The sequence below is a fragment of the Artemia franciscana genome, chromosome 10 (assembly GCF_032884065.1).
Source record: "Artemia franciscana chromosome 10, ASM3288406v1, whole genome shotgun sequence".
In the NCBI taxonomy this organism is placed as follows: Eukaryota; Metazoa; Arthropoda; class Branchiopoda; order Anostraca; family Artemiidae; genus Artemia; species Artemia franciscana.
Window position 1 is genome coordinate 25,054,540 of NC_088872.1, and position 22,936 is coordinate 25,077,475.

General features: G+C 34.5%; 1 protein-coding gene across 1 annotated transcript in view; it reads right to left on the reverse strand.

Annotated features, from left to right (window-relative positions):
* Window positions 1–18,607, reverse strand: part of LOC136031965 (sn-1-specific diacylglycerol lipase ABHD11-like) — a 39,391-nt gene extending 20,784 nt beyond the window's left edge. The window contains exons 1-3 of the mRNA XM_065711980.1: window positions 18,442–18,607; window positions 8,344–8,500; window positions 6,173–6,346 (exon numbers count right to left, since the gene is read on the reverse strand). Coding sequence (XP_065568052.1) covers window positions 6,173–6,346; window positions 8,344–8,500; window positions 18,442–18,509 — 399 coding nt within the window. The 5' untranslated portion in view covers window positions 18,510–18,607. The remainder of the gene's footprint in view (window positions 1–6,172; window positions 6,347–8,343; window positions 8,501–18,441) is intronic.
* Between the last annotated feature and the right edge of the window lie 4,329 nt (window positions 18,608–22,936).

Below are 22,936 nucleotides of genomic sequence, written 5' to 3' on the forward strand. Positions count from 1 at the left end.
AGCAACCAGATTAGAATAAAATAATTAAAACAATGTAAAACATAGGTAAAAAAAGGTTTTGGTCGGTTCCTTGAAGACAATGAATACTTACAATATATTCTAAATATCATTAATAAATATTCTTTTTATTCCGAGTACAATAGCAATGAATCTGAGCATTATTTTTTTTACTTGACATTCTTTTAGTCCCATAACTAGGTGTGTCGACAATTCATAGCTTCACTTATTAAAAGTTTATATTTGTTCCAAAAGTATTTAAACTTTGAATGAGAAAATAATCCTTCATTCTGGTTGCGTAAATGTAACTACAAGTGAGGCACAGACAGTACCACCACAAGTGAGACACATTTCTTCAACCAGCAGACGAAAGAATTAAGTTTTATACTGGAGAAGAACAAGAGGTAAGAACGCAAAAAACACTTTTAGCCGTTGAATATCTCTCTTTCGTAGATCCCTTAGACCCCAAGAATCTTAACAGTAAGCAAGTCAGGTAGTTTGAAATTTAAGTCAATATACTTTTTCTGTGTGTGTGTGTGTGTGTGTGTAAATTTTAGCATCTATCGTTTTACGTATACTCAGTTCAAAGCCACAAAATAATTATCTATAGACGGTCTGTTAGTCAAGCATATTTTTTTTTTACTTTTTATTAAAAAGGCAAAGTTTTGAGGATGAAAATTTGTGAAAACTTAATTGGTTTATTATGAAAAGCAAATTATTTTCTTTCAACGGAAATTTTCCTTATGCATAAACGGTTCGACCGTTGACTGTGGGAAAGGGTTGGTCAAATCCAACAAAATTATTTTAATGGAACAGGTTCAATTTTATTTTCAGCAGGATTCTTCACACTAATCTATGGGGAGGGGTAGGTTCTCTGCATACTCTTTCTCCCCTTGCTTAGATGTGACATTTCACGTTTATTTATATTTTGATCGATACCATATGTATTATATTTTTGTAGCCAAACACATACCGACTTTAAGGTAAACTTCACAACATACACAATTTAAAGATTATCCATCGATTAACTAACACTAGAACAGAACCAGCAACACGATTATTTTTCAAAGTGACATCATATTTACTAGCTATGCTCAACATGACTAGGCTAAAATTTAACGAACAGCGTTCGGCAAAGTAGTCGTCAAATCCGCTTAGCTGCACAAAAAACTGACTTAGTGAGAACTGTAAGTGTCACTCAATCACTGTCATCAACCAGCAGAATATCTTGGGATATCTAAAATCGTGAAAGAGTTTTAGGTGGGTTACATCCCAAAATCGGAAAGAATTTCCATTTTTGGCTGGCTGAACAATAGAAACCAATTCAAAGCTCTCCTGAGCCATAGAGTGCTCTCATTTACTTAATTTCACTTGACCAGATGCAAGCTGTTCAGTACAACTTGGCGCCGACAACTGTTGGCGCCTAATTTTGTCCAACAGACAAATAATTTGTCCCTAAACATGAATTCTTATAAAAAAGACAGAACAAATTTAAAATATTCTTTTCTTTACAAATGAAAAAGGCTTTTAATTTAAACATAATACCAAGCAGAAATCAATCCATTGCACTGCCGCAAAGTATGAAAAATTGTGATAGTCATTGGCACTAGTGAAATCTACATGCTTCTTGCGCTGGGCCCGATACAGCCCGTAAACAGTTTTAGTCAGGATGAACGGCCTCGTGCAACCCACCGTCACCAAGTTGGTCCGAACACGCGCATTCCTTTTCAAAAAGTGCGACAGCCAACCGCATTCTCGAAACGGAAATAATTCAGTGTTGTAGAGAGAGGTATATGTGCAGATAGGACCTTAAAAATATCTTTTCATGTCTTAGTTTGGTCCGTAGATAAACTCCTGAAGGTCACATACTTGAATTTATATTGTCAAGCATCCATCCAGCCTTACTATAACAGCTTGGCGTGAGAGCCACCAAACCCGTCATGCAAAAGGTGGGGTAGCATAGCAGCAATGCTACTTGGCAGTTTTAATGGACTAGTAAAATTCGTTGGCATATTTGTCTGAAAATACCAGTGCTTCCAATATCCCCGAATTTTTGGGGCTTTCACAAAAACCTATCTTCTCGAAAAAAATCGGTTCCCCAAAAATCCCTTTTGTTCACAGTTGCCACCCCTAGTGATTTATCACTAGAGACGATCCTCTCCTCCCCTAGTAACTATCACATTCACTTAACTTGACATAATTTTTTCACTAATTTCCAAAGTTTTTGTCTCAACTATTTACTAAACACGAAAAACCAGACTAAGATCATTGAATTACTGACCTTTCTTCCTGTGCTAGTAAAAGCATAATGTTTACAAGACTATATCACCAATTAAAAGATTCTCTTGTGATACGTGGCAAAGAATTTCGTTTGAACACATTTACGTTCAGTGTAATTCTGAGCATCGAAACAAAGAGGGTTATTTCAGACAGCTGGACCGTGAGTTTAAATTTGGTTTTCTTTTGCTATTCTGTTTAATTTTCAAAGGTCTGAAAATATAAGCGAGCTAGATTGAAAATTGTTCTAAAATGAAAAAAAAAAGATTGAAATATTGAAAATTAAATTGAAAATTCGAGAGATTTAAAATTATTCAAAAATGAAAAGAGGAAAGCATGGTACCTATACAGAGGAGGGGGGACTTTGTGCTAAATTTGGAGATATTTTCATTATCGAGTTATAAATTAGATGAACATACTATAAGTTAGATAAAGATTTACATTATTTTGAGACTCATTTTTACAAACGATTGGTCTTAATTTCCTACTCTGCTACCTGATATATGTGTTTGTAGATTGAACAAACAGTTCATGGTAATGAACTGTAAGTAACTCGACCCAACAGGAACCAAAACTCTAAATACGAAAAACTATAAAACAAAAAAGAGTTTTTTGTTGTTGTTGATATTCTTCTTTTTACCAGGTGATGCATCTCTTCGAAATATCTCTTCTCACAAGATGTATGTATCTCTTACAGATGTATCTATTCTCACACTGCTGCTTTTTTAAAAGTTGTTCAGACTAAAAGCTCATTGAGTTTCAATGTTGCAATGTGAAAATTTACTTTTAAGTCGTTGTTATCCTTCGTCCCTTGTGGACAAGTTTTTACTTACTCCACTTCTCTTCAACTGAAAGTTAAGTATTTGTCCAAATCTCACACATCTAGCCAAATTCTCTCAAAACAGTTTATTTGTCAGCTGAAAGAATCTTAAAAGGGCTGGTAGCTATGAAGGTGTACATACAGTTAAATCAGGTAATGGGAAAGCTAGAATCTGGAAGATTAGTAGCGCTAAACAGCCACACTACAAAGTAGCAGCTATTTTCTGTTTATTTTGGGGATTAGATTAGCGCAAAATTAATATTACAGCTTCATAATGCATGCAAATGCCAGGATGCCAATCAATATTGTTCTCCCAGAAAATCAAATGATACTCTTTATAGTTGGATTATAGTCATCAATGAGTATCAAGCATGCAGTTGGGTATGCATTATTTTTATAATACCAATAGCATTGGAGTGTACAACCCCATCCATAAAGTAACAGCAGCAAGCAAGATACAGTATACTTCACAGATTTTGAATATTATACTCCACTAGCAGTATTAAAGCAAATATGATACGGTACTTTTGATAAAATGGTACACATATAATTATGGAGTATGATATTTATGGCTGGTATATGGCTTGCCACTGAATTAGATTCCATATATATATATATATATATATATATATATATATATATATATATATATATATATATATATATATATATATATATATATATATATATATATATATGATAGTGCTTAAGCCAAAATTGGCCAGCCATGACAACAGACAACAAAGAGAGATAAAACTCAATAAAAAAAACATCAAATGAGACTGCAGCCAGTAGAGAGAAAAGAGATGAAAGACTATAACAACGCGGCGGATATTTCGCCTGTATGTAAACTAGGCGTCTTCAGCACAAGATAAAAAGATAAAAGATTAAACTAAAAACAAATAAAACCACCACCAATATTAATGAATACAATTGTCGAAACTGATCCACGTAGGGAAAAGAAGCTATTAGAGTTACTCCAATAAGAACATCCAAGATAAAGACTAAAAAGATAAAACACTAAACTAAACACAATTAAAACCACCACCAATATTAATAAATACAATTGTCACAACTGATCCACATAGTGAAAAGAAACTATTAGAGTTACTTCAATAAGAACATCCAAACCCAAAGATACCTAAAGTCAGGATTGCAGATTACTTGTTTTGGAGTACTTCATAAATGGCATAGATGGCACGGTAGTATCACCCTATATGAGATACAGCGTCTATCTTTGCGAGTTCAGGGCGTAACAGCAGGTTTGAAAATTAATTTTAGGAAGACTAAGTCACTAATACTAGGAATAACTGAAGGTTAAAAGGTGATGTTCGGTAAGGAGAGGATCGATCAAGTGGACAGCCTCACTTACCTAGGTAATAGTATATGTAAAGACGCTGGGTGCAGCGAAGATGTTAAAAGACGAATAAGCCCAGGGGTTTTTTTCACGGTTGGAAAAAGTTTGGAAGAATAGGAAGAAAAGTTCGGCGAACCAAGATTAGAATACTTAAATCTACAGTGATGACAGTGGTCAAGTATGGTTGTTAAGCGTGGCGCTCAGAAAAACGGAGGAGGATTTGCCAGATGTTTTCCAGAGAAATTACTTACGGGCTGTTTTGGGTACCCGACTGAGTGACCGTATCTCCACCAGCAAGCCATACGAAAGATGGGTTTCTACTCGGTTTTCTAGGGCTTTAATGAGAGAAAGGTTGAAATATCTAGGACACCTTCTGCGGATGAAGGATGGCATATTGCTAAAGATCGTCTTTTTAGGTCAACCTTCTAGGGCCAATAAAAATCAGTTCGTCTTCGAATGGCATGGGAAGAGATCGTAAGAAAGGATTTAGAGCAAATTGGGCCTTTTTGAAAGGGTATAAAGAGGGAAGATTTGAACAGATTGGGATGGTGGAGGAGCTGGCGGCTGTGTTGGCGTAAGACGGTTTGGTCTTACAGAGAGTTGTTAGTAGTAGTCTGTTTTTGTTGGAACTATATAATATGAATTACTACCACTATTATTCTTGCACCCTGAACTCCCGAAACCTAAAAAACACCCTTCATTTTGCTAACATTTTCATTAGAGACACTCAAATCGAATCACCTTTCTAATAATCACGTTTAGACACTAAAGTTTAGGAGAGTTGTACTTTCCTTTTTGCTTTCATTCTCCCATTGTATTTGCACTACGCATATTTAGGTGTTGGAAATTCCTTTGTTACACGCACTTTTATATTTTCAAACTAAATGAATATAAAGACAAAACCAAACAGGTAAATCTTTTAATTAAGCCTGTAGAAGAATAAACTAGAAATTCCCAGAGTATTACGGCTTCACGTCCGTTTATAGACGAACAAAAGACCCTAACACCAAAAAAACTGATCTTTGTTTTGTAAAAGCTCTAAAAAACCTTCAATATGGTTGGTAAAAGAACTATGAAAACACAATTAAACTTAGGCTTCATAACGGGCAGGTATGAAAGGTTGATTTTTATCTTTCAATATGAGATTTTAACTTTTTTATCTTTTTATCTTACGCATAAACTATGTCAATAAAATTAAAATTAATTAAAGTAAGATCATGTCTAATATTTTTTTTTATGTTAATTAGGTTTGAAAAAGTGAAATAAATTTTTTATTTATTAATTTTGGGAAGAAGTTTGACTTTTCAAATAACTGGCATTTCCAAAGTTTGTTTGACCACGTTGACATCTTTTTTAAACTTTCTGTAATTTGATTCTCCTAAATTTCACTTTCTTAATCAATTTTAGAATTATACAACCCTATATGGCTCGTCTTTCAAACAATTATAAACGGGAACTCATCTAATCTATCAATCCGTTATTTACAGATTATTCAGATTATTAACATAATTTCATTTTGCATTATTGGCCTGAGTGTTTGTTTTTAGTAACTATACCTGATAATCAAACAAAAAATAAATCATTCTGAACTCGCTTTTAATCAAAACATGCCTCTTCTATTTCGGAATAAAATTGATTGATACCCCAACAATTACAGAATGGCAAACCCAGAAGTACCAAAAAAGATAGAGTTTTACACTTAGCTTAGTACATTTTTTTACCTCAGTCAGAGCCAATGTCATCATAGTTCTTCCTCCCATACTGTGACCTACTAGGGTTGCTTGATTAATCATCAGAGAGTCCATCAGATCCATAATATCTTCTGCCATTTCATTATAACTTATTGACTTTGTATGAGGGCTTTCTCCATGATTTCTAGCATCTATAGTGATTACCTAAAAGCAGTCAGGTTACCTGATTAAGAAATCAAAACTAAAACTTATATTTATTTACAAAGACGGATATTCATTTACAAAGACGGTAGAGGGAAGACACAAAAAGCATAATAAAAGAGGAGGGAAAGGTGCAAAGAAGAAAAATGTAGCAGTATCAGAAAGTCATATTAGGGAATTTGCAAACCATTAAATTACAAACACAATCATAGGTGGCATAATAGCGCTGCCTAAGTAAAGAACGACGCTTACAAAATATAACAATTACAAAATTATATTTTAAATTAGAAGATATATTACCTAAATTACAAAATATTTTATCATGTCATCATTCAAAACTAATTCAAACTAGATCTTCATAAAAATGTTAATCCCGTCATTGCTGATTAGCTATAATCAATTAACAATATTAAATTAGATTGAATAGTAACTCAAAAATATTTTTAAGAGAATAGCTTGTTCTTTTTTCTGTAGTCAGAGAAAATAGGATTTTCCTGAAAGAAAACAAAAACCTGATTTTTTGACGGGGCATGTTCCATGGGGAGGGAAATTTCCTAAGGGGTTAACTTTTCAGGGGAAGTTTTACAGTGGAGAAATTTGCCATAATTCCTATACTAAATTATCTTTATGTCTTGCTTTCTCTTTTCCGTCTCAAATTTACGCTCGGAAATGTCAAGTGTAATTGTCCGGAGTAAATTTTCACTGGGGCTAAATTGCCTAGAGGATCATTCTGTGGGGCAGGGTGTTTATCCATGGAAGCAAAGCCAGATTTTCTGGTATTATTAAAAAACGATCAGAAATTAAATTAAAAAACAAGTTTTTTGAACTGAAAGTAAGGAGCAATATTAAAACTTAAAACGACCAGAAATTACTACGTAGATGAAGGGCTTTTCCACGTCGCTCTTTACACTAAAGTTTGAATTTTGTCACACTCCTTTAAGAAAGATTTAGGAAACACAAGGATCGTTTAACTAAAACAATAAGAAGCCTTTTCAAAGTACTAAAAAACTTTAGCGTAAAGAACGAGGTGTTAAGGAGGAGGCAACCCCCTGCATATACTTGGTAATTTCTGTTCGTTTTAAGTTTTAATGTTGCTCCTAACTTTCAGTTAAAATATCTTGTTTTTCTCTTATTTACATTAAAGAACAAACGTGAACACCTCTCACAACCTCTACAAATTTATTTCTATCCTCTGTTTAAATTATGTTTTTAAGGAACCGCAAAGTAACAAAGGCGTATCATTTCAAAATGTTATTTTGGCCAACCAAAGCTTTTTGTAAAACATAAAGTCCTGATACATCAGTGTCAGTCTGTACAAGGGGATATCCAGAAACGTTGTTCCCCGCAGTTAACCATCAAGTAGCCTTAAGCGATTTAAACTCTGAAAAAAGGCAAATAAATGATTTCGAATCAGCTGATCAACGGCAGGCATGAGCCAGGCAGATATAAGGATGATCCATCGACAGGGGCATATATGAGAGAATCTCCTGACAGTGGTTTTGGTCATTTTAACCTGTCTGTACTTCCTGGACGCAAAGGATGAGGAACGTAAAAAGCGATGGCCGAGTACAAGGCTGTTCTTAAATTGAGAATGTACGGCCAGTAATTTTTTTTACTTTAGATAATTCATAGGAATTTCGGTCAGCTGAGAAGGCAAACCTAAGCATGGCGAACCCAAGCTAGTCTAAGCTGATCAACAGAGGCATGACAACCACTAGTAGGTTAATCAAAAACAGCCTTGGGTTGTAGCATAACCTAAGACAAACAGTATTTGGTGATGTACAGCAGCTTTCAGGTTTTTTTCTTTGACAAGTCCAAAGTCAAGGCATGAGCACTAGGGTGGAAGCCATGAAGCAAGTTTGAAATCTTAAGGCCGTTTGGCTACAAAGCATAGTTTTCTCGACAGCTAAACAGAAAAAAAATCACTTAGAAGAACTCCTACAGCTTACTTTATTCAAAGTTCAAACCTATGATATTATGTTGATTAATAAGTTCATTACCTGTCTTTTTGTCTTCATGTGAATGACTTTCGCCAATGACGTCCAATTTGTTTTGGATCCCAGCAAGCCATGCATTATTATAATAGGAGAGTTGGTTTCTTCTGGGTGCCCCAAGGGAAGTGTAGATTCGTACGAATTATAGGCCAAACTAACATTCCTAAAACATTGCACCGATCAATTGCAATAGCCACTAATAATAACATACACAGGATGTGAATGACTTTTGCTGATTATATTCATTTGTCTTAGATGCCAGCAAGCCACACATAATTACAAGAGAAGAATGACTTCTGCTGGATTCCTAAGTGGAATGCACATTCTAGCAGTTATAGGCTATCCTAGCACATGTAACAGCATCATTTATTAATTGCAATATTCCCTATTAATGGCATTTATGGTCTAAGAAAGTTTGACCCCCTATTCTCTCTATGCGCTGACGCTGACCCTATATTCTGACCCTATACTCGCTCTATGCACACACAATTGCTATGTAAAGAACATTCCCTCAGTCGCACCACATAGTTTCATTTCGCAGGCCCACCAAACAAGTAAACCCCCAAAAGGAAAAGAATAGACAAAAAAACCGTAGCAGTTCATATCCATACAAAACTTAGCAATCAGATTTGATCTCATTAAACCTTAAGACTGCCAATGATTTCACTTTTTTAATAGTGTTCATTTGAGCTGCTCTGAACAGATAAAACTGTCAATTTCATTGTGTGTAATATTGTTGACAGCTGTATTTATACAGATCTAGCTAAGAACATCCACAGCTTAAGCACTACAAAATCAGCCCCAAAAATTAAACACTTGCATTTCTTTTCAAATACAAAACAGTATTGCACTGTGCCTTGACCCTAGCCATAATGATGCTGATGTGGATAAGGATTAACTATAGGCTGAAATGCAGCAGCAGTCTTCTTCTTTTGCAGAGCAAGATTACCCAATCGTTGATAAGGATTTCAATGCAATAGTTGGCTGGTCATGTCAGACTATAAGCAAAGTGCTTGGAAATTTTCGGCAGAGATACAGAAGTGAAAATGGTAGAGGTATGTCAACTGGATGTCTTGATGTTTCATCTTGCTTTGATTAATCTCGATTGTAAAAAGATTTAACCCACAGCATTCACTGTGTTGATCACAGCAGAGTTATCTCAGACAAAGAACTAGCCTAAGCTACACTTGACAATGTAATGCTTTTGGTCTCCAAGTGAACACATAGAATATGAAATTTATTGCAAATGGATCTTTTTTTGTTGGCTGTAAACCGAGTGGCCCTGGAGCAGTTTGATGGCTTTTCAAACCTTGCCTTCCATCTATCTGGATAGATTTCAGACACTGGTGCCCAGCAGAGAATGAAGAAAGTCTAGGGAGTTCTTGTCTCCCTTCGCAAAGTAAAACGGAGCCGCCATGAAATAGGTGTTAAAATCTACACGGCATGGGTGATGACTACTTCGTAAGTTAAAAATACGTCATTTTCTCTAATTTTTCAGAATTAACAACCCCCCCCCCCCAATAGAGCGGATCCGTTCCCATTATGTCAATCACGTACCTAAGACTTCTGCTTATTTCCCCCACCAAGTTTCATCCCGATCCCTCCAATCTAAGCGTTTTCCATGATTTTAGGTTCCCCCCCATACACTCCCCCCAGTGTCACCAAATCCGGTCAGGATTTAAAATAAGAGCATTGAGACACGATATCCTTCTAAATATCAAATTTCATTGAGATCCGATCACCCGTTCGTAAGTTAAAAATACCTCATTTTTTCTAATTTTTCAGAATTAACCCCCCCCCTCCAACTACCACAAAGAGAGTGCATCCGTTCCGGTTACGTCAATCATGTATCGAGGACGTTTGCTTATTTTTTCCACCAAGTTTCATCCCGATCCCTCCACTCTACGTGTTTTCCAAGATTTTAGGTTCCCCCCTCCCAACTCCCCCCTCAATGTCATCAGATCCGGTCAGGATTTAAAATAAAATATCTGAGACACGATATCCTTCCAAACATCAAATTTCATTATGATCTGATCAACCGTTCGTAAGTTAAAAATGCTTCATTTTTTCTATTTTTTCAAATTAACTGGCCCCCCACTCCCCCCCAGATGGTCAAATCGGGAAAACAAATATTTATGATTTAATCTGGTCCAGTCCCTGATACGTCTGCCAAATTTCATCGTCCTAGCTTACCTGGAGTGCCTAAAGTAGCAAAACCAGGACCAACAGACCAACAGAATTGGTGATTGCTATATGTCACTTGGTTAATACCCAGTCCCATAAAAAGATATAAAATGCACTAATTTTAAGGATACCCATCACAAGCTAAAAGCTTGAGAAAATTTGACTGATTTTCAAAAAAGGAGGAAGCACCCATAAAAAATCAAACGATCCTAATGAAAATTATACCATCATATCTATCATATTAGAACCATGCAGCAGACGTTTTAAGATTCCATCTATAAAAATAGGATTTTATAATTTTTTCCAAGAAGAAAGATTATGGATGCATGTTTATTTGTTTGTCTGTTTCTTTTATTTTCCCCTGCAGTGGTTGCATCAGACTAGGGGTCCTTGAAGATTGGTAATGGAATTGGATTCTTTAGTGCCCTTTTCAGTGACTAAAAGATTTTGTAATTGGAAAGTGGCCTTTTCTGCAATTTATAGGCACCAAACTGTTATTTTCCCCCAAAGAGGGCCAAAGTTGCCATCAACTGACAATTCTAAGATAGATCAATTTTGAGTATCAATAAATATGTGTTTAGCTTCCCAGTTGCAGAAACAGCAATGAAGCATGGTGGGGTCTTTGCTCCTGAAAAGTCACATAGTCTAGTCCATATAAGATAAATGGTAAACATAGATATTTATTATCAAAATCCCAGTCTTAACTGAGTTGATTTTTCATGAGATGCAGTGGCATATAGTAGTGCATCAGCTATTATGAAGGATGCATGGTGGGTAGGCAGAGCTACCACATGCCTGAAAGAGCACATAATTAAAGGTATGTGTAGGAATTAACCTCTCATCTTCCTTTTAGAGTACCCCAAATAAGGTTTCTGCAAGGTGGTACTTCCTATGTTATTACAGAAAAATGTTTCTGACATTTATATCAACTATGAAGATCTTTTTGTAGGTACAAGGATAAATGCCACAAAGAGTACATTTTGACCACTAAATTTTCTAAGGCTCATTAGGCCTTCAGAAAATTGAGAATGAGTTTTGAGGAATTGCGTTCTAATCCCTCTTGATTCCTGCAGATATTTTTGGTCTATTCCTATAGTTTATCCCTATAGACGTTTCCATGTGAAATTTTTTGGTGGGAGGATTCTTTCTTTGGGGAGAATATTCTGGGCGAAATTTTCCACGAAGGGGGGGGGGGGCTCCAGCATGAGTTGAAAAATAACCAAAATTAAACGAAAACAAATTCAAAATTAAACGTAAAAAAAAAACAATTCATCTGGAAATAAGGAGCAACATTACGTTTTAGAACAAACAGCAATTATTCCATACAAGAGGGGAATTTTACCCTCCTCTACCCCTTGTCATTGCACGTTAATTTTTAGTGCTTAAAAAAAACTTTCTGTTCGAATTAGATGACCCTTTCATTTCAGCAGTGATACTGAAAGAAGTCAAAATTGGGTGCAAACAGCAAGGGGTACAGAAGGGAGCAGCCCCCTTACATACACAAAATAATTTCTGTTCATTTTAAGCTTTAATGTTACTCCTTAAATTGAAAACTTGTTTTATTTTTAATTTAATTTCAATTTGGGCCAGTCATGGTTACAATTAAAGGATGTTATTTTTTAAGCTTTTCATGCTAAAGTTTTAGTTTTGGCTGTTCCCATGGAATCTGACGACTATTATGACTAGTTAGATTCTAGTTTCTCTAAGCACTATCTTTCTGAACTGAAAGCCTTATACAAAACACCATAATTTTAAGCAAAAGTGGACAATTGTTCCTTGAGCTGAATAAAATTTTTAAAACCTGTTTTTAACATTTTTTCATGTACCAGCTGTGTTCTATGTTTATTTCTGTAATTTGAATACGGCAATGGCAGTTTTGCCATATTTACTGTGTTTCTTTTTATCTACATTTTGCAAGTAAAACAACCTCAACGTAAAGTACACTAAAGTCCTTTCTACTTTTACACATTATGTTTATTAATCAAGTTGAAGACAAAAAGAACTAAGTTCCAACTTAATTTTTAAGTAACTTAGATCAACAAACAAGCAGAAAAGCCTAGAAAAGGTACCTGTTGTCTGCTTTATGAAGGAATGAATTTGGTGAGTTACTTCGTCTACTTTCAATTTATAAAAGATAGATTCAATTTATGAATCTATCAATTCATCTACTACTGTACAGAAAGGTATCTCTTTCTCATATGAGGGGAGTTCATTCTGATGTCTAGAGACACACCTGACTTAAAAGGCCTTATTATCTCATTAGAGATTATCATTTTTCCCTAGGGGAATGTCTCCAATACAGAGGAGTCTTCATGAGTCAAAAACTCTACTCAAACTGATACAGTAACTACAACTTGAGGTAATTGTAGCAAAATCCTGCAAATAGGCCCAATACCAATTCTTAGTTCACTAACTCTTCGTTAAAATCGAAGATTCTATGTTTTTTTGAAGACAAGAGGAAATATGTTGCTTCAGTCCTTCTTTATACAATATTTTTGAAAATGTCTTATAAATTTAACATTAATTAACTTATTTGCACTTTGGGGCAAAATGAGATGAAATGTTGCATCTGTTTGGCTCTATTGTTGGGATGGCAGTTAAAACAGTTCATACACAATATAAAAAAATATGTTTGCGACTGTGTCAATGGCCCAGTGACTAACCTCCCAACTATGAGTGTGCTAGGTTAGATATAATTTAAGCCCACTTGTTAACAGTGACCACAGATAGGTATGATCAAGGGGACCATTTTTCTGAAGTTTAAGAGTAGAAACTGCTGCACAGCATCAATTTCAGATAGAGTACACGAGTTGGTTGGGTATGACAAGCAGCATCAGCATTATATATATATATATATATATATATATATATATATATATATATATATATATATATGTATGTATATATTTATTTCCCATCAAAAGAAACAGATGGAGTATAAGATAAAAAAGCAAAAGAACACACTACAAAAGAATACACAAACACAAGTAAAATAAAGAACAAATGGATGTCTAACTACAAAAAACAAAACCTATTGCCTCAAAATAATTGCCCAAGGATGAGTAACAATATTAGAGTTATATCAGGCGATTTGGGCTATTATTGCTTCATTAGGGTCCATAATCCCATACCGACTTGTCACAATACGGTTACTTGTCCATGGTGGAAGCCGTAAGAGGTACTTTGCATATTTATAATATGTAGACCGCAATTCTTTCTTATCTTTCTTTTGGAATATCCTCCAAAAGGGACTTAAATACAGATAATGGGGTAGTGCCATTGCATTTTACAAATGGGCCAAAATCCGCCAATCAAACTGACGCTTATAAACTACAACACGGCTATACGCTAAAGAGATCCGCTTTTGCAGATGACTCTGCAAAAGATGACGCGTTTCAAGCATAGACCAACCAATAGGGATCCCCAAATAAACTATGTGTTTGGCAAGCCGAACAGTAGCACCACCCAGCCTAACATCAACAGCAGACCCTTGCTTAGCATTAAACAACAACACATCTGATTTCTTTTCATTAAACTGAAGGCCTATTTTTCCATATATATATATATATATATATATATATATATATATATATATATATATATATATATATATATATATATATATATATATATATATATATATATATATATATATATATATATATATATATATATATATATATATATATGAGACACAGATGATTGGCAGCTCCAGTTATATCTTGAAGATCTGGCTTCCCATTCTTTGTTGAATCTCCTTTTAAAAACTTCAGCTAATGTTGAAGACATTGTCTCCTTGCTTAAACAGTTCCAATTATTGATGACGCTTTGACTAAAAAGTCTTGTCTAATTTTAAATTTAGTTCAGGCTTTTGAAGCTTCTTAGAGTGACCTCGTGTTGGTCTTTGGTTGGTTAACTGAGGACAGAACTTATTTTGGGGTTGGTTGTCAAATTTATATGTGAGTAGCATGTCACTGCACTTGCATTGGAAGGTCAAAGATGGGAGTTTCAGGTGAGATAGCGTTCCACTATATGGTTTCTTGCAAAGTCCAAACATGCACTTGGTGGCCCTCCTTTGTACACCTTCAATCAACTGCATATCAGCTTTGTAAAAAGGACCAGCAAAGCAGGTCACAAAGTCAAGAACTGGTCTCCCAATTGCCTTGTATAGCTTCAAGAATATTCCACATGATCAGCTAATAAATGTTGTTTTAATAAAACCAAGGCTTGAATTTACTTTGGAAGCAGTTTATGCAGAGCGTTTGTGGAACCTTAGAAGATTATCTATAGTGACTCTCTAGTCTTTACCACTGGTGCAAGTTGGGATAGGAATGGGTAATGATGTCTGGTCATCATTCATAGTGTATTGGTGCAAAGGATTATTGTGATGGAAATGAATGGTAACACATTTTGATATGTTGAAAGAGAGAAGCCACCTGTCTGCCCATGCCAGTATAAATAAATAGCCTATGCAGTCCTTTCTGTATAATAATGATATGATATATTTAATTTTAACAACAATTTACACACAAAAATCAATATGATTCACCCAAAACCAAATGGTTGATGTGGGGTGAATCAGGTAAATAAAACATGTACATATAACATTGTTTGAATGTACCGTAGTAAAAAAAAGAATAAACAGAAATAATAATAATACTATTGGGGCAGTAACTATATTCCATGTCTGTGCTGTGAGGTTACACTCACCAACCAACAAATAAATGCAACTTAAGTTAAATAAAATCAAATATCCAAAAAAAACAACTAAAATTCATACTTACTTGGTGATTTTTCATTCAATTTTCCTTTAAAATCACCAAATTTTTCTATCTTCTTCATATCATTTTCCAAATTATTCCATAATTTTATACCCTTCATAACAAAAGAAAACATGGACCTGGCACACACTATAGGTGGAGTATAATATTCATTCCTAGCCCTAGTATTGTGGTTAGTGTATTCCATTGACTATAAAAGAAACCATTAAAACACTGCAACAGCCAGTTCATATCATACCTGTACATAAACATGATAAAGACCTGCTGCTGGCAATATCCTAAGATCCCTATAAACTTCTTGAACCAATTCTCTTTCTTATTTACCTGATAATACTCTAATAGACTTGTTTTGAATAATTTCCATATGATTAACAATTGCAGAAAATGTACCCAAACATACAGAAGAACGAAGTCAAATATAAGGATGGATTAAAAAAGAATGGAGAAGCTGGAGTATACTCATTGGAAACATATATTTAAGTTTATGAATAATTTGCAAATAATACAATAAAATCCAGGACAAAGTTTCAATATGGGATTGGAAACTGAGCCTCATCTACAATAATGCTAAGATACTTTACTAACTTTTGATATTCAATCACACCATCTTCATATGTAATTTATTCTATCCAAGGATAATAATTTGGTGTCCTCAAAAATATGAGAAAAGTACTCTTACTGGAGTTCATCTTTAGCTGATTCACTCTCAGCCATCTTGAAACCTTATTTAGCAATTCTCTTACACTCTCTAGGAGCAACCTCTTGCATTTTGCAATCATTACTAAAGAAGTATTACTGTAGCCACACTATTTTTAAGAGGATCTCATCAATTCTTATTTCCAGTTTACTTACAGACAGAGGAAGATCATTCACAAAAATAAAAAACAATAAGGCTAAAAGTAGCAAGTACCCTGTGGAACTCCTCAATAAAAACTTTTTCAAATCCCATATTACTAATCTGAACAATTTGTTTGTTACAAGGCAAAAACGAACATAAAAAAAGAGGGCTGGGCCCCTAATCCCCTGAGTTTCACACTTCATTAACAGAATTTTATAACTAACAGCATCAAAAGCCTTTAAAATATCTAAACATACCATTGCCACTTTATATCCATTATATAATGCCATAGTAATAATGCTAGTCAAATATATGTTTGCTTCCTCAGTAGTACAATCTTGACAGAATCCAAATTACATAGGGGTAAATATTCCCTGGTCTTCCAGGTGCTGATAAATTCTAACAAAAAAAAAACTTTTCCAGTATCCTAGACAAAATGGGTAAAATTGAAATAGGTCTGTAATTTTCTATATTGCCAGTATTCCCTCTTTTATGTATTTGTATAACTTTTGCTGATTTAAAAAAACTTGGAAACACTCTCTTAGACACTGATTAATTAATGAAACAAAAATTTATGCAATTTCTTCCCAAAATGTTTTATTGCTCTAATTGAAACAATATTAGAGCAAGCAGCCTAACCTTTCCATAAACAATTTTGGTAAAATTCTAGTTAATTGACTTCTTGCTATCTCAGGAAGGGTTTAGGTTAGGAAAATGAAACTTTCAGGGATGGGTCTACAGACTAAAGTATGTCATGGGAAGGTATTTTGAGGTACCTACCTCTACTCCTTCTCCCTCTAGAGGGCCCTGACCTTTAAAAATATGTGTGTTATAAAAGTGAAAGCTTGCAAAATAGATCTTCTGCTTAATTGAAATATAACAAAATTGTTTTCAGCTTCATAACTTTGCTCAATCCCATTTTATAAGGTTTTAAAGATATGCAAATACATTTGCTAAGTTTTGAAAAAAAAATTGATATGGCTCAAAATTCTATTCAAATAACAGGAATTGCATTTTCAGAACTTAAAGCAGAGAAAAAGCAACTAGTAACTGAAAATTAACATAAAATGTTGTTTTGTCAAAATGTAAATAGGTATAGACCTGTCATGTAAGCATATTTCAGGGCCCTCTAGAGGAAGATGGAGTGGAGGTGGGTACTTTAAAATACTTTCCAGGGACATATTTTGGTCAATGTTCCTATTACCTGAAAAATTGTTTAGGGTCATAAAACTATTGTTAATAGATGCATTTTGACTTTTGAAACATCTTTTCTTTCTTGCAAAATTACTGCAAACTCACCATTATGGAGTTAATATATATTTGCACATAAGGGGGGGGGGAGGTTTAAAGCATAGCATATATTAAATACAGCAATGGTTGGTTTACGTGTTTAATATATGCTATGGTTTACCCCCACCCCCCTGATGTGCAAATATGTAGCCCAAATTTGTTTCTAAACTATTACAGATTTGCAATTTCAAATATCCAATCATCAAAAACAGAAATGATTGCAATTCTGTATGTGTAAATACAGGATATTTGGGCCAGAATAACTCTATAATGGTGGGTTTGCAGTAGTTTTGTAAGAGAAAAAAGATGTTCCAAAAGTCAAAATGCATCTATTAACAATAGTTTCATGACCCTAAACAATTGTTCAGGTAATAGGAACATTGACCTATATTTTAGCCTGTAGACCTATCCCTGAAAGTTTCATTTTCCTAACCTAAACCTTTTCCAAGATGGCAAGAAATCAATTAACTAGAATTTTACCGCAATTTTTTCAACCTCAGATTCCTCAACTGGGAGTAGATTTAAAGAGATTTCTAGCCCCTTAGGAAGATAATTTTGAAAAGCCTAGTCACCTGGTTTATTTATAATGAATTCTTTCACTCTCTGTCCAACTGTCCAATAAAAGTCTTTTTCTTACACAAATTATAGGATACTTCTTGAATAACTTGAGCTAAAATTCTTTCTTTGTCACTTTAATCTGTCTATTTCATTCATCTAACTTTTATATTTCTACTTAATACCTCTAAATAAAGGCAATATTGACAAAAACAATAGCCTACATGGGATATAAATGACATAGGCTAAATATTTGTACATTAGGGGAGGTTTGAGGTAAAGTAAAATAAAGTACATTAAGGAATGATTAACTACAAATTTTTAGAATTTTATGAAGTTAGAATTGATGCAAAATTGAATCAAACCCCTAATAGCCTACCTAAAGTCAAACCTATGTTTTCTATTGGTAGAATTACTCTGTAGGCTATACATTATATTGTAGGCTAGTTTGCTTACCCTTTGCACCTTCTGAAGTCCGAAAAAATTTTCCAGTATAATTTCGGCGTAAATAATCTGGAATTCATAATGAATTGGCTTTTTGTACTAATAATAATCTTATTTAACCGAAATTTAAGCCTTGTCTGGACTTTCCTTAGGTTATAATTTTAAATTATTTGCTGAAGTGAATATTGATAAATTAGATGACTCTAGTGTGTGATTGATAGGCAGCATAATATACACATAGAATACAGATGTCAAACTGAGCAATTTGTTTGGTATCCAATACATTTGGTGCTTTTGCTCGTCTGTCTTCAGTTTCTACAAAAAAAATGCTTCCATGATTGTTGAAAATAAAAGCAAGCTCATTAACTACATTTGGTGCTTACAAAGGAAATTCAAGAGGATTAAGTTCAACTTATGAAATTATCAAACATCTCCTTTTAGATGAAATCAATGATCGGTTACATGTATAGCTAAAAATGAGCACTTTTAATATAAAGTGCATTTTCCCATTTTAGCTCTTCGACCTTTTAAGTGCTTTAAGTTCATTTGAATTTGTGACTGTCAAATGCTGGGCTTCAATGCAGATCCAGAAGTACTGTAGCCTACTTACTCTATCAATAAAACAAAAAATAGAAGACAGAAAAATTGGTCAGGGTGGCAAAGCAAAAAAAAGACCAAATTGGTGTGAAGATAGAAGCCCAATGCTTAGAGAAAAGTAGATACTAATATGTTACAATTTTCATTTTAAAATAAAAAGTGAAAATATTGTGAATTACAGCAAGAATGTTTAATAGTTCAGAGGAAATGTTTCAAAGTTGGAGTTGTTTCATCAGTAAACCTAGATTTTTTTTCCTCCAAAGTCCTAGAATTGGACATTGTGTCTACATGATATTCATTTAAAGGACTTTCTCCATAAAACAGATTTTTCAAAGAAAAGCAAAAAGCTGCATTAAACCAAAAGTGAGCAGAAATAAAGCCAAATAATCTTCCCAGCATAAAACTATCCCAAATCACAATAAATAAATAAATGGTACTCAAAACAAACAGAAATTACAATAAATAGCCGAGCCAAACTCAACACGAGCAAAAATTAAAATTTGTATGGCTGATAACCCCCATGCCTTCTCAAGATCAGAACATAATTTGCGCTTTACTGAAAGAAAAAAAGAATGAATGACCGTAGATTGTTAGTTTAATTGACATGTACTGAAAAATGTTCATTAAAATTTGATAATTTTTATTTATGAAAGTGAAAAAAGTGAAAACATTTAAAACGTGTTCTGTTCTCAGTAAAGCGCAAATTCGGTTGGCTAATTTGCAGCCCTTGTTCTGAGAATTGTGGGAAGGCTGACATCCTCAAAAACATAATTACTCGACCTTTCAACAAGGCTGAACAAAACAGACCTCTTAAAATTTGGATCGGATATGTTTTTGGGAATGATAGGTTTAGGCAGACTGATTGCCTCCATTGATTTTTGACTCTTAAAAGGGTACTAAAACTTCAAACTTCCAATCAATTGAGCTCCATCAGATCCAAAGGTTATGCAACCACTTGTTCCATAAAACCTTATTTACCCTGGGGCATAACTTACAACCTTTGCCCATTGGCTCTGAGGGATTGTCCAGCATAGAGACATTGCTATATAATTTTTAGATCATTGGTATCAAAATTGCTATCTCACAATTTCAATTGAACGCGTCTGTTCCACATCTTTGACTCTTAGAAGGGAATTGGAGCTATGCATTTCATTTTAAATAAGCGCCTTTTAAAGTTCACACAACCACCCCTTACATAAAACTTTATATGTCTGGGACATAACTTACAAGACTTACCCAAAGACTCTGGGGGATTTTATTGATCCCAAAGGCCTTATTATATGATCTTTGGATGATTTTTGAACAAATGGCTATATCAAAATTATATTGGATGCATTTGTGAAAAATACGACGTGGGGGGAGGGGGAGCGGCTGCCCTCGATCACTTTGAATCTTAAGAAAGGAAACAGAAGTTTACACGACCACCCTTTCCATAAAACTTTAAATGCACTCGTGGCATAAATTACAACCCCAGTGCTGAGGGCTGTGGGGCGGTTTGTCATTCTGAAAGAAAAAAAATTCCTGACCTTTCAACTAGGCAGAACAGAATGGCTATCTCAAAATTTTGATTAAATGTGTTTTGGGAATTGATGAGCGCGTGTTTTTTTTTTTTTTGGGGGGGGGGGGCTGTTGCCCTCCAATCACTTTTGCCTTCTAAAAAGGTCCTTTCAATTCCCAACCGAAGGAGTATATTTTGAAGCGTCTAAGACAAAAAATAGCCATCTCAAAGTTTCCGTTAGATAAATTTTAGAAAAATACGAGGTGTGGAGGGGGGGGGGATATCCGCCCTCCTATTGCTTTAAATCATAAAAATTGATTAGAAAATCTGATTATCAATCCAAATGAGCCCCCTCCGTAGTTTGTACGACCATCCTTTCTATAAAAACCTCGGTGGCTCATTAGAACAAATATATTAAACTAGAATGTATTTTCATCTGGTATCTAAGTCGACCGCAATCAATTTCGTTGCCTCTATATATTGTCTTCCTTTATCGTACTGCTGACTCCCCAGTATCTTATTTCTCGTTATAGTGAAACCAAACAGAATTCTTTATAAGTAAAAAAGCCGTGTAAGAGTAAGGCTTCGTTTTAATTTAAACTGATGGGCTTACCTGCAGTACGATTGGTCTGACCCTGTCGAAACTGTCTATTACAGCAAATACGTTAGAGAATTCGAAACTAGCAGTATTGGTGTCGGTTTTGCTCTATGTTTGAAAAATTGAAGACAAATTATTCCTTTTAATTTATCCGTTTTACCGATTCTTATTATATATATATATATATATATATATATATATATATATATATATATATATATATATATATATATATATATATATATATATATTACCCGAGCAAATTAGTTGCACCATTAGCTGCAACTACAATAGCTACTTTCATCAAATGAATCTGGAATCTTCTCAACTTTAACCAGACCATAAACTTTGAGGAAGTTGTCAAACTAGGTTCAGTTTTAGTCAAGTATTTTTTATGTATAGTTTTTTCATTTTATATTTGAAATTTTTGCCAAACGAAAGTTCCGGAAAATCATAGAAACATCCTGCAATAGCCTGCCTCTGTACGTTTTCTGGCTAAGGGAGAAGCAAGCCAAAACTAATATATTTGGCTCATCTAGGACCATACCTGGCTAGCTTCTAAGTCAAACCTGGCACTTAAGACGACGCTTATTACAAATACTATGTATTTATCAAGAGGGTCGAGCCCAAGAATAAGTCACTCATGGAATAATTAACATATTTCACCCTATTCATAGGTTGTAATAAATTTTCATGTGTCTCCAGTTTACGTGGGTATCGCTTCAGCTATTGAATGAACTTTCATTATTGCTTCCATTAAACTGGTTCGATTTTTCTATCCGTTATACATAATGGAATTGTAGTACAACGAATCGCATGTCTCGCTGAGCTGGTCCGTAAGGATAGTGGATCCAAATATATATCTAATCAAAAAGTTCGTGGTAGCGAACTGTAGTAAGGAGCGACCAGGATCAATAGTAAACGAAAGTCTAAAAAACGGAATTTTGATACTAGTAAATACATTAAAAGAATTGTATTTTCATGCTGATTTCAAATATATAAGTTTCATTAAATTTAGTCTTACCCATCAAAAGATACGAGCCTGAGAAAATTTACCTTATTTTGGAAAATCACACCATCACATTCAGCGTAAAAGAGAACCCCACTGTAGAAATTTCAAGATCCTATCTACAAAAATGTGTAACTTCGTATTTTTTGCCAGAAGACTGATCACGGGTGCGTGTTCATTTTTTTCCCCAGGGGTGATCGTATCGACCCAGTGGTCCTAGCAGGTCGCGAGAGGGCTCATTGTAATGGAAATTGAAAGTTCTAGTGCCCCTTTTAAGTGACCGAAAAAATTGGAGAGCACCTAGGCCCCCTCCCATGCTCATTTTTTTCCCAAAGTCAACGGATCAAAATTTTGAGATAGCAATTTTCTTCAGCATAGTCGAAAAACATAATAAGATGTCTTTGGGGACGACTTACTCCCCCATAGTTCCCGGAGGAAGGACTGCAAGTTACAAACTTTGATCAGTGTTTACATACAGAAATGGTTATTGGGAAGCGTACAGACGTTGAAAGATCTTTACTTGGAGGAATTTGTCACGGGGGAAGAAAATTCCCATGAACAGAGCGCAGGATTTTCTAGCATTATTAAAAAAAAAAACAATGAAAAAATAAATATGAAAAAGTTTTTTCAACTGAAAGTAAGGAGTAGCACTAAAACTTAAAACGAACAGAAATTATTACGCATATGAGGGGTTCATCTCCTCCTAAATACCTCGCTCTTTCCGCTGAAGTACTTTTAGTAATTTCAACTATTTATTCTGCGGCCTTTGTGATTCTGGGGTCATTCTTAAAGAACCGAGACAAAA